Below are 13305 nucleotides of genomic sequence, written 5' to 3'. Positions count from 1 at the left end.
ACAAGAAAGGGGGTTGAGAGGGATATTCTTCCCAATGGGTAAACCTGGTCTGGCAAAGTCATTGCAAGAGTGATTAGCTACAACTTGTCTATGGTTATAAAAATTGGCAATGGAGATTTGTCACTGGGGGGCATTTCATTTTACTCATTTAATATATGCAGCATGGTGCTACAGAGAACACTGAAATATCTACATCATTAAATCAAAACCCCCAAAGGAGGTCACAGCGTACTAGAGACAAAGCACATACAGTGGAACCAAAATTGCATTTAAACTAATTAACTGCCACAGTAGTTACCTGGAAACTGCCATTGCTAATTTCTCTTTCTAAAAATGCTTAACAACCCAAATTTGCATTTTTAAAAGAAGATCATATTAACTTGTTAATTTGTTTCTGTATTGTTGAAAAAAAAAACTGAGTTTGTTCAGTATATACAGTTCAAGCTCTCTGGTGGAGACCAAATCTATGGACTTAGCGTTTCAAGACAATCACTTTGCATTTGCAGTGCTGACAACTGCCACTCATTTGTGTCCGAAAAGACCAGCTACCTGGTTTTGCTGTACTGTATTCAATGTCTACAGCATCAGCAGTGTGGGGAGATGAGTTATCAAATACAAACTTCTCTAATGCTGAGTACACACGCTCGGAATTTCCAACAACATTTGTGTGGCTGTGCGTATGCAAGACAAGTTTGAGCCAACATACGTCGGAAAAAAATCCACGGTTTTGTTGTCGGAATGTCCGATCGTCTGTATGCGGCATAACTGTTGCAGAACAAATCACAGCTGTAACCAAAAACATCTGCATGGCATTGTACCCTTTCTTCAACTGATACCATGGGATGTTCTTCAGTTGAGGGATATGCAACTCATACTTTATAACCTGTGGTGTCATCTCCTGTGGTGTGACAGTCTTTCCGATATTCTCTCCCCCAGGGTGACATTCAACAACTACTTTTGGCAAGCAATGCCCAGGCAGCTTACGACTACTGTGAACACTACAGTCCGGACTGCGACTCTGCCCTGCTGAACACGCCGCAAGCCCAGGACCCCAATACCAGGCAAGATGTGAGTATTGGGGAATCTGTGGGTGACGGGGTGTCCTCTGCTGTTTTGTAGGATCCAGGATCTATACTTTATTTTCTCTCACACACTCATTCCATAGGAAGGTCAGATAGTGGGAAACCACAAGGGATTATCTCTTTCAGAAGGCTTTAATATGTAACTTCTTCTTACTTGTATTCTCCTTTTAGAAATGTCTTTATATCCAGCTAGAGATTTTATTTTGAATGCTATAGAGTTCAGCCAGTAATGTCAAGGTAAACCTATTGCGAACCTGATAGATTCCAACTGAAAGTGTAGGCAAATCTCAGCTTCTCAAGTAGAATTAGAATGCGACCCACCTCTTCCAAAATCCAGAGTCTCCTTTGAACATGATAGACAGCCTCATGGACCAATAAGAAGACTTGGAAAATGGGAGTAGATGGGGCTAAACATGGCATTTAACGAGAAATTCAACAATTCCAGCTGTATCGTTGGATATATCGGTGGTAATGACATAGATTTCTCTCAAGGAAACCTCTGCTTATACAATTTTTCATCATAAGCTCAGTTTGAATTTCCCAGGTTTGTGACAGGTTCACTTTAACAGCATGGTTTAGATGGTACGAAGGCTATTGTAGAAATCACAATATATGGTAATAGGTTCAGTAAAAATTGGTTTACTTTATACCAACTGACAAGGTCAAACTGAGGATTGTATACCCGTAAAGATGACCATGGATGACTCAATAACAGAGTATCTAAATAAGTATGACTTATTTTTAATGAATGCATTTTAAAATTATGTACCCTATTGGATAAGGTGACCATTTATAAACTTAGCTCTCACCAAAAGTCACCAGCTCTGCCCTATGTCATGTAAATTGTCATACTGCCATGAGTCATCATCTATCTTGTGAATGTCTCAGCCAGCAGTTGAGTGTAGTTCATGCCTGATGGAAGGTGTGTTCCCTTTCCTCCAAAGGAGGAAGAGAATGGTCAGCTTCTAGCCACCCAAAAAAACTCTTTATGATTAAAAATCTGTGTATGCTTGGGAGAATTCTTTGCTATTACCAGAGGCTCATTGCTTCATTGTATAGGCATACATATAAAAAAAATGAGTAGTCAAGCTTTCTTTGAAGGCTTTTTTTGCTTGATATACACAATCAATTATACTTGTTGGCCAAATCTTTTTTGTTTTTAGTTTTGGATATTGTGAGAAAAGGGTTTGAGCCTCATTATTAACATGCTGTCTGGAATCCTGATTGTCTTGGATAACGAGTTGCCAGTATGGGATATGAGAGGCCAGCAAACAAAGAGAGGTTTAAACTCTTTTTCACTGTAAAACTTTTCATTGCATTTGGGCTTTACATTGTTGAGACTTTGTAAAATTCAAAACCAGTCATTTTTCACCAACCATTGCCTAATGTCTGGGATGTGATGTATGTATTATTACATTGCCACCTATTAAAGTGAGAATAGCTGGTGTGTAGAATACTTCATTTTGGAGCTAAGAAGACCTGTGGTTGTCTAATATTTCCTCACATTCCAAGTCCTCACCCTAGCACAGAGGTATTCATATTTATAGAAATCCAACATATTTCATATGTTTTTTTGGTTTTCCTATGATTACCAAAGTCACGTAGACCCGTAAGACTTGCAAAACATAAGAAAAGTTACAGTTACACACATTTTTTATTATTGACCTCCTGCATTATATATACTCTGACTTACTTTTAATATGCTTTATAGAAAACTATGTAGTAGCAACCAACTTTGTCATCTTAAGAACTTGTTCACACTCGTATATGTGTTCCAAAGGAGCCCCTGTCCCAGTAAATTAAATGATTTATCTTGTTATTTTTTCATTTGGTCTTTACTTGAAATTGGAATTCCAACCCATAAGGAAGATGTATAAACCTTGTCAGCTTGTTTCAGCAGTCTGCGATCCCTTTTAGGAGTTCCAAGTAGAATTCCGGGAAATATGAACTAATCTTAAAAGTGCTCCCTCCCCCTTCCTAATACCTATACTAACGAACCTGTGTAAGAGAGATCTGTATACTTAAGGGCCGTACACACGGGCTGAATATTGGGCGACATCAGCCAGTTTAATAAAAAAGTCTGACATTCGGCCCATGTGTACAGCATCCGGTCTGACATAAGCTGTCCATTTATCTGGCTTCTGTCGAAAGGGGCATGACCAAAAAAAGGCCGGCCGGGACCCATTCAGCACTCTCAGCTAATGGCTGAGAGCACTGACCGGTGTGTCCTGGTGGGGTGTGGCTTCCCCCTGTCAGAACTCAATAGCTCAGCGGGAGAGATCGCTGTATTTACATAGGATTGTTAGTACAGCAGCTCCTCCTGAGCTCTTCTGATTTATTTTTTGTTAAGCCAGCTGGGTTTAATGAAAAAAATAACTGCTAGTGTGTACCAGGCTTTACCTATTTTGGGGCCGCTCGGTCTGATCCAGCAAACAGGCTCCTCTGTGTCAGCTAGCAATGGGTTCAGGGCAGAGGAGGGAGTGCCTACAATGGATGGGAAATAGTAAGCCTACGGGTGGTCACCACTTGCAGGCATTCCCAGATGTTGTCCAGCGCTCTTTTCTTTTACTTGCAGCTGGTGCTGGCACTGGCTGACACAGGGGAGATCACATGACCGGACTGGATAGGCTTGAAAATGGGTAACAATACAGATCTTTCCTACACAGGTTAATTGGTATAGGTGATGGGGGGGATTTTTAAGACTAGTTGGGTATATCTTGGAATTCTACTTTAACTCTCAAATTTTAACCTGATTATTGATGCCACCAGGAAGTGAAGGGACATAGATGGAAAACAAATTTTTCAGTAGCATGAAAAAGGGTTAGATTTTTTTTATTGCAGTTTTTTATTGCAGTTTTATCCTTGCTGATGAGATATCACCTCTTGCCCAAGTGGCACAAGGAAAAGAGGAGATCTCCATTGGATTGTGAAGATCGCAAATCATCATTAGCGCAGCAACATCATCGAAAATAGACAAACCTTTATTGTGAGAAGACTATAGTGCAGCATTTTGGGCCCTCAGACCCATTCCTCAAGGAAACAGTGGCAAATAGCAACAGACACATGTTTCACAGATGCCCATCTCCAGAAATGTAGTCTAAAGAAACAATCAATACTCACAACAATTAAAGTGTAAGTTCAGCCAAAAATCTAATTAGGGCTAAACCTAACCCCACCCCCATTCTAAGACTATTCTAACTACCCTGTAAAAGCATAAATGTCTATACTTACCTATTTTGAAGCCACTCCCGTCTGGTCTCTCTAGTGGCGGCTTCAGTGAGGAGGAAAGATTGTTGACAATGGCTGCAAATGCATGTGTGGTGATGTCACCCATAGGACTATTATGGGTCATCCTCTGTCAGCTGTCCCTCCTCTACACTGAAGCCACCACTGATAGCTGATCATGTGACTGGACGAAAGCGTCTTCAGAATAGGTAAGTATAAGAATCTTTTCATTTACAGTGTAGTTAGGATAGTCTTAGAGTGGGGGTGGGAGTAGGTTTATCCTTAGTTTGATTTTGACTGAACTTACATTTTAAACTAGAGGAGGTTGTTTCTAGAAGCAGGAAGATCAGAGATTAGACTCAACAGGCTATTTAAACCTTCTAATTCTAGCATTGGTGAAGAGGTCCTTTGAGGCCCCTCAACATTGCATCAGCTTGTAACAATAAAAGTTTTCCAGTTGTCGCTGCTGCCGATGCACTAGTGATGCATTGCAGTCGTCATAATCTATTCTATGATGGTGCTATCCAAAGGACTGCCATTAGGTCAGTACACTGCAAAACGTGCACTAAACTGCACGATCTGCTCTCTAGGGCACAGACAGAAATCAAAAGCTCACAGAGGTTTTAATCCTTCCTCATTCGATCCATAACTAAGTAAAATAAAGTTTCCACAAGCAAAAAAAAAAAACATTAAATAAAGGGGCAAACAAGTGCACAGAAAATTAAAACATAGTGGGGTTGATTTTCTAAAATTGGAGAGTGCAAAATTTGGTGCGGCTCTGCATAGAAACCAATCAGCTTCCATTTTTTTTTTTTTGTCAAGGCATAATTGAATAAGCTGAAGTTAGAAGCTAACTGGCTACAATTCACAGCTGCACAAGATTTTGGCCTCTCCGGTTTTAGTAAATCAACCCCAATGTGTGTACTGGCAGAGACCAGTTTTCCCCATTGCTTGTTATCCAACAGTCTGGAGCAGAGTTCGATTGTGCTCACTGGTGTGAACAACTCCTTGATGAATTTCTGTGGCCTCCACTCCTAGTTGAATCCAATTGTGGATAATGTGTTGATGTCACTGTTGTAATGGAAATATGCAATAATGTTATAATATTACTTTCCCACACGAACATGCATCTACCTTCATCCACTGGACCACCTGTCAAGCTGCTTTCTCTATTTGTTTTTGCTCATGGTAAATTAACTGTGTTAAGAGATTGAGTAAGATTGAACCCTTTGTGATCTTACCGAAGTAGGCCGTGGAACATGTAGAACCCTCATCTTCTGTAAACAATGTAGAGCCTTCTCCTCAACACAGGCACAGTTCTGCTTTATCTGAAACAAACATTAATTAGGCCTTTAGGAATGTTTTTCAAATAAATGTATGAAAATGATTTCTGATGAGGTTCCACAATGTACCACGGCTGTACCTGCCTTATAATACAATCTCTTAACGAGGGATATATACAAAGACTCACAAGTAAAGCATGATTTGTAAAATAAAAGCAAGATAAAAAAACCTAAGTTGAAAATATTTGATCTTTATCTAAATCTTTCTTAATTTTTGTTTTGGTGTATAAATAAAAAAATAAAAAAATAATCTCACAAAAATATATATATAAAGCTATATAAAATGGCACAGTGTGAGTCCTTGTAAATGTCCCACATGGAACAGCACTTTTATCTTCTCTCTATACTTAACACCCTTTCCCCCTCCTGCCACATGTAGTATGCAGAGGAAGAGGTGGAGTATTACGAGTATCCATACTATTATGACAATAAGGAGGAAGGGACGCCTATCCCACCTACTGAAATCAGTGCCCCTGAGGGGGACACAGTGGAGAAGGTAACCAGTGGATGTGTCAGTCTGTGCATCCTGGTGTTGTGTGTCACTCCATCTCATCCTATCCGCCATGTTAATTGTCAACTGGAGGCTGCCCAGCCAGGAGCAAGGGGTTTAATTCTAGTGTTTAGCAAAATAATATTTATTACATCTCAATTTATTACATTTTTGCAAAGGGCAGAAATTGTACTGAAACTTTTTAGATTGTCCAAAGAGACTTGGTCAAAGACCAGTAGGTGTATTGGAAGTCTGTTTTCAAACTTGTTAACTGTTCTATTGTAGGTAATGCATCCCACATTTTGTGTCATTTTGTATTTGTTATATGTGTTTTCATTTTTGTTTTTTACACATCTATTTTGTCTTCGAGACTCAGAATGTTTGCATGTGGCTTATATACCTCCTTCTGTTAATAACTCAGGTTTTTACTAACAGTAAAATATTAAAATGCAAACCCAACTTAAATAACAGAGTTAACAAAAATAAAACAAAAACTAAAAAAAAAATACATTTGTAGCTTTTAATAGTTGGTAAAATGTGAATATTAATTTTTCTATAAAATTTTCTTTAATGCCTTTTTTCATTTCTGACAGTTCATAATTACTTTTCATTCTGTTTTCGGGATGTCATATTTTCAAATATGCCCATCACTTGAACTATCAATGATAAGTTGCATAAGATGAGTCAATATTTGATATTTTTGTTTTGTGAAAGTCAAGATGGGAGCACCCCAGATTTAGCAGCTGAACAAAGATTACAGCAGGCACCAGAGGAAATCAGCATTGCTGTCAGGATGCCAGTTCATATTTTTTTAGTAATAATATTTAGAAGGGTTAATTTTAACATTAGTTTTAGTTTTGTCCTTAGTTTAATCATTCATTTATATTAGTATTTCCTTCATTTTAATGTATTAAAACATTATGTTTTATTAATAATAATAATAATAATAATAATAATAATAATAATAATAATAACTATAATAATCATAATAATTATAATTATTATCATCATCATCATCATCATCATCATCATCATCATAATAATAATACAATTTTCATTCTATTAATCATTTTTCAAATTTCCCTAGTCTATAAATATTTACAATCATTATTCATTTATTTATTCTTCCATTAAAATATCCAAATTCTTAATTTATTGACAGTTATGACACATGTACTGTTTATTTCCCCTAAATTAATTGTTCAATATGACATTTTTATTAATTGATGTATATTTGATTTTATTATTTGTATTTCCTACTTTATTTATGTAGATTATAAATATGTCTTATGCTTCGTACACACGATCGGAATTTCCGATGAAAAAAGTCAGAAGGACTTTTTCCATCGGAAATTCCAACCGTGTGTGGCATACACATCGGAGTTTTTCCATCGGAAATTCCGAGGAATTCCATCGAGGTTTACATAGAGAACATGTTCTCTTTTCCTTCGATGGAATTCCATCAGAATTCCGATGTGAGTTTGGTCGGCCAAAAGCCGATCATGTGTACGAGGCATAATTATACTAATTAAATCTTATATTAATAAGATAATACACAACAATTCAAAAACATGAACAATGATAAATACAAAAGATATTAACCCAAAATGAAATATGTCTGAATTATTGTTATAATAAGAACATATTTATATTCATTATGGCAACATAGGAAATTATTTTATTTGCATGTATTTATTAAATATTTTGTTTACTTCCAGCTTTTTTCTTAATTACATTTCTTAACAAAGTAGTTGGCTATTTCCTTCATCTATGTCACCTGTGCTCATGTATTCAATAATTCATTCATATTTCCTGCCTTTTCATTTAACATCTATTATACATTTAAAAAGTATTCATTCATTCTTTAATTTATTTATTCATTCATTTTATCTTTTATTCTTATTCTTCATTTGTTTAATTTCATCTATTTATATTATAATACATTGTATTCATTCATTACCATTTAAATATGGCATCTGTATTAATTCATTCATATTGCTTGTATCAACATTCATTGGTAATTAAGATCAGTATAATGATATTAATATAATAATATAATATATATAATTATATATTTTGCACCTGTGGTATTTTAATATCCATATGGCTCACTCCATATCTTCTAATGTAAGTACATTTTGCATTAATGTAATCATTAATTATTCATGTATGAACATTTGCATTTGTCCATTTCTTAATTGGCCATAATCCATTTATGCATTTTTGTTTTTTCAAAAAGATCTGCTATATACCACTAGGCTTAAGCTATAAGCTTTCTAAAATACCTTATTTCCTAGAAAACAATGGCAACCTTTGGATGTACTTTTTTACTTTTTGATATTGGCAGAGAGTCTGATCTATGATGTACATGTATGGACATCCTTCCAACATACATCATTCTTCATTCTAACTCCCTAATTTTAAAGCCTTCAACTTTTTCTCTACAACCATTAGGCTGTTGATCACCTTAGATTTTGCTCTTCCCCTTCCTTCTATAATGTATTAATTGTGCTGGTTATAGGAGAGAGAAGTATCATATAAAAGGAATATCCTAATATTGACTTCATAAACCCAGATCTCAGCTGAGAGTCAGGCCAAGTCTTTCTAATGAAATAGTTACAAAGTTATAAAAACAACCGGTTATTACAAATAAAATATATTAGAAAATTTCCTAACATCAAACTGATGAATAAGAATTTAAAGCATTATAACTTGTAGAAACATTCATTGATTTTGTATTTATTAATATTTACATGTTTATCTTTTTGTGCATTAATATTCATATATCTAAAAGGAATGTAAAATAATATTTTACATTGCTTCATTCAAACTTCCATTACTTCAAATTCCTTTATGTATTCATATGATAAATATATTTCCAAATTAATAAATCCATTAATTAATAGTGAAGTAAATGTAATAAGAAAAATACAAGTATTCACATGCCCCAACTTATAGTATAATTACGGTATATCTTTAAATTAGGAATTTATTAATTCGTATTTCAAGTTTCTATTTCTCATTTATTAATAACTTGAGCATGGGTTTTGATACTAATTGATACTAATTGCTTTGTTAATTTTTACATTCTTATACATTGTGGTTTTTAACTTCTTATGTGTTTGTCTATGCATAGTTGCATGCATGAATGCTACATATGAAATTGTACATTGATTTATGAACCTGTACATGTTTTGCATGAAACCGAATGTTTGATTTCTGAGCTGGCATTGTGTTCTAATTTTTCATATACTATTCGTTATCAAATATTTATTTTCTGTTGTTAAATTACACATTATTGGTTAGTTTTGCTTTGCTGCATGTAGTTGTTACTTGGGTTCAAATTTCCTGGGTGTACAAACTCCATCATGTTTGCTATAGGCTTGAAATGAACTCTTTAGCAAATTACCTTTTATATCATTGTATTCATAAACATTACAGTGAAAAAAGATAGGGTTATAAAATCTGGAGTTATGACACCTAATTTGAAAATACGGTGTTTACTTGAAAGTAAATTAATTCTTGAATATCTTACATTATTTGCAGTATCTATTTCTCATACTCAAGTTTAGATATGTAACTATTTTGTTTTTTGATTAGTTTTATTTAGCAGTATAGTGCAGCATATTATTTATATCAACCATTTGGTGTTGGTAGAAGTTTTTGTAGTAATTGTTATAATGTAATAAAAAGAAGACCCCTTACTTTTCCTTGCTGGGCGACACCTAGTTTCTGCATCCTTTGAACATTGTCTGGTCATGACATGTTGTATTCATGCCTGTTTCTCTCTCTTTCTCTCCAACCCATTTTTGTCTGTGTGTTACTTGTTCTCCTTATTTGCCACCTGCCCTGAAAATAAAACAATGCCCTTCTAACTATCTTATCTGCCATGGCTACTGGCAGAAAAACAAAGCCAAAAATCACAAGCCACCAGCCAAGTCGAAGCCAAAGGTGCCTCCTCCTGCCAAGAGTACCGGCAAGTCGAAAAACGGTGTTGTGGGCAAGGCCCCTGCCAAGCGTAACACCCCCGCCAAGCGAAACACCCCAGCCAAGCGAAACACCCCAGCCAAGCGAAACACCCCAGCCAAGCGAAACACCCCTGCCAAGCGAATCACCCCCGCCAAGCGAAACACCCCTGTGAAAAATACTGTGGGCAAAGCCCAGCCCAAGAAAAAATTTGCTGGCGCCAAGAGGAGGAACGTGGGGAATAGTTACCAGCAGGTAGAGAAAAAATCAAAGTATGCAGATCCCATTGGTGTGATCTGACATACATAACCCCCTCTGCCCCACCATACTCCCATCATCCCAATACCTTTTTACAGAGGGGATATGGGCAATCCACTTGGAGATGTTGTTTGTGTGTGTGTCCATGTTATGCAAAGTGTTAGTGATGCCTGCTCTATGCTTATTGTTTCATGCTTGGGGCTCATTCATTGTTGTTTATGCAAAAGAAGAGACCTCTGTTCATAAACAGGACAGTTTGGAAAACCAGCTTGTTTTACACATTGTTGGTCTAAAGTCATATACACATATTTACAAACCTGAACATGATTTATCCAATGGACTATCCACTGTTTATTACTTTTAGCTGAATTCGGTAGACATTACTTGTATAATAATCAATGTTTTTGTCATGTTTTGTGTTTTCAGAGGCCTCCTTTTTTGCTGTTTGTGTAACTATTCTGTTACGTTAAATGAATGATTGCAATGCCCCTGTGGACCCATTCCTTAATGGGTGGTCATCACATGAATAGATTCACCATGGGGTTCATCATCACAAAGTCCTGATATGTTTTGCTGAGTGGACTGATAATGACCCTTATAAGTGAATCAGTGATGACATGTTGACTTTATTGTCCTCTAAAATAAGAGGCGTAAGTTAATAAATGACTAATGCTTGCAATTTTTTCTTGTTCCCTTCTCCTCTTTGATCCCCTCCCTAAATCCAAACAACTTTTCCATTTTCACTTGCCCTGTTCTTCATTTTCACACTGTCTTTCCCAAACTTTCCCAATGCTATTTCTTCATGCCTTGGCTTTTCTTTGCACCTTCAACCTTCTGATTTTCTGTGATTACAAAGGACCCTGCCCCTCCCTCTGAACCTATCATTACCCCTGAACCCACCTTGTTAGAGCAAAGCCTTGATTACACTGTATCACCATTCGAAGAAGAGGCTTATGGGGCTTGGGAGGAAGAGCCCACGCCCGAAACCAAACCTGATCCACAGGTAACCATTGAATTTTCCACCAAAAGGTTAATGACCACACATTAGTAGAGTAGAGTATTGGCTTGACAAGAAATCCCCAACTATCATTACAAGCTTTGGCCTTTATACTGGAAAACATTTGAGGAACTTAATGTCAAAAGTTTAGTTATTGTCCATTTTTATACTTTTAGACCTATGGTCTACTCCTAACCATTATCTCACAAACAGAGCACCTATATACATGAAGAATCACCATAAGAAATTTAGTTCTGTAATGCCCAATTTTATTTAACTCTTCACAGCTCCCCATTTTGTTTAAAGCTTGGGCCACATGTTTATACTTTTATCTATATTTAGTATTTATCACTAGATCCTTTTGTGCCTCCTCTTGTCACTCTTTCCATTATCTTGATTCTTGACTCATTTGCCCCCTTGGAAAGGAAAAGGAACAAGCTCCTTCTACAGATGTCAAGGGTAGCGATTCCTTCACAGCAGAGTATGTAACCGGAGAGGAGGAAAATCCGACTGTCGGTCTGGACTATGAGTATGTGTACAAGGATTATCATGAGGGCTCGGAGAGTTCACAACTTGGCCCAGTCCTCTCTGCAGAGACTCCTGAGAGTGGAGGTGTAAGTCTCAACGTGTAGTGTCCGTTAATCTGAGTGCATTGGGTTCTACAAACCTTGTGAGACTCTGAGCAGAACAAAGCAAAAAATGTTTTTCAACATTCTGCCCTCCTCTCTGGTCCTCGTGTACTTTGCTTGTGTTACCTCTTCATGTCAGCCCCCTTTGTCTTGTTCTTCATATCCCTTTGTCCAGTATTTTTGTTAAATCTTTTTGCTCGTTTTTATCCACCTCCTTGTGTTCATGTCTCACTTCCTACTCTTCGTTGTTGACCACACTTTTTACATTGCGTGTGTCTACATGTTTTTCTGGATGGATACTTTGGTGTCCTCCTTTTTGGACTTCCTTTTGTCTTCTTCTCTGTTGTCCTCTGCTGCTTTTCCTTCCTTGTTATCTCCACCTTGTTGCTCAGACTTATTTTATGATGTTGCTGTGATATTACATTTATCACAGGGTGTCAGAAAAGTCGAAATCCAGTTGGAGCCTTGGGTGACCAAAGGATGTCATGTTGCTCAATGTCACCTTGATCACTGGAGTCCATTTTGGATTCGTTCTGACCCTTGCTTATGGCATCATAGAATTCTCAACATACTCCAGAGAATTGTATGATCCTAATACAGTGTATTTCAGTGCCTCAAGCATTGCAGCTTTGCTGACGAAAATACAACTCTGATAGCTCTTCTGCGCCCCTGTAATATTAGGGACCCACAATTTACTGTGGTATTATGTGCACTGTATTTATTATAGATACGATTATCAGTATACAGGTTAATGGCATGTAATATTGTAATATTAACATATATAATGGCTAAAACAAATTAGGTTTTGTCCAGAACTGCTATAATTTATATGAAATTATAGAGGTATAACAGTGCAACATGTTACATGATATTACTTTTAGTTTTTATATTTTTACTTGTGTGTCTTAGTTAAATGTTATTAGAAAAAGTGGGCTGTATTGTCTGAGTGATTCTAAATATCTCCATCTTTGTGGTTATATGTGTGCTACCCTCAGGCCATTAGCGGACCCCGTGGGCTGAAAGGAGATAAAGGAGACCCAGCTGCTATAGAGTCAGTAAGTAAAGTCTGTTATGCAATGCAGAGATAATGTCTAAGGAGCCCCAACAGTACCTGTGTCTACAAGCAAAGTTAAGGTGTCCCAACTTTATCAGTCTCAGTATAAAAGTTTATGGTTGTCCATTGTAGATCCTTATATTTGGTTAGTACCAGATCTGGTATGGGACCTTTAACCCAACATCCACCTGTTATATGAACTGCATGTATGAACTGAGAGCAGGTTAAATGAACTATATAACTATTATATTATATTATTAT

At 36.6% G+C, this 13305-nt stretch overlaps 1 protein-coding gene across 8 annotated transcripts in view; it reads left to right on the top strand.

Moving 5' to 3' along the window:
* Positions 1–13305, top strand: part of COL11A2 (collagen type XI alpha 2 chain) — a 186161-nt gene that overhangs the window by 85903 nt on the left and 86953 nt on the right. Inside the window, exons 5-10 of one of the 8 annotated variants that reach the window (XM_040324947.1) lie at positions 937–1068; positions 6030–6146; positions 10044–10361; positions 11221–11367; positions 11787–11975; positions 12986–13045. In XM_040324947.1, coding sequence (XP_040180881.1) covers positions 937–1068; positions 6030–6146; positions 10044–10361; positions 11221–11367; positions 11787–11975; positions 12986–13045 — 963 coding nt within the window. The remainder of the gene's footprint in view (positions 1–936; positions 1069–6029; positions 6147–10043; positions 10362–11220; positions 11368–11786; positions 11976–12985; positions 13046–13305) is intronic. The other 7 variants (XM_040324939.1, XM_040324941.1, XM_040324940.1 and 4 more) reach the window with 7 other exon arrangements.

This window comes from Rana temporaria, chromosome 9 (assembly GCF_905171775.1).
Source record: "Rana temporaria chromosome 9, aRanTem1.1, whole genome shotgun sequence".
Taxonomy (NCBI): Eukaryota; Metazoa; Chordata; class Amphibia; order Anura; family Ranidae; genus Rana; species Rana temporaria.
Note: the sequence above shows the minus strand (reverse complement) of the source record. Positions and strands in the feature narration are given on the sequence as shown.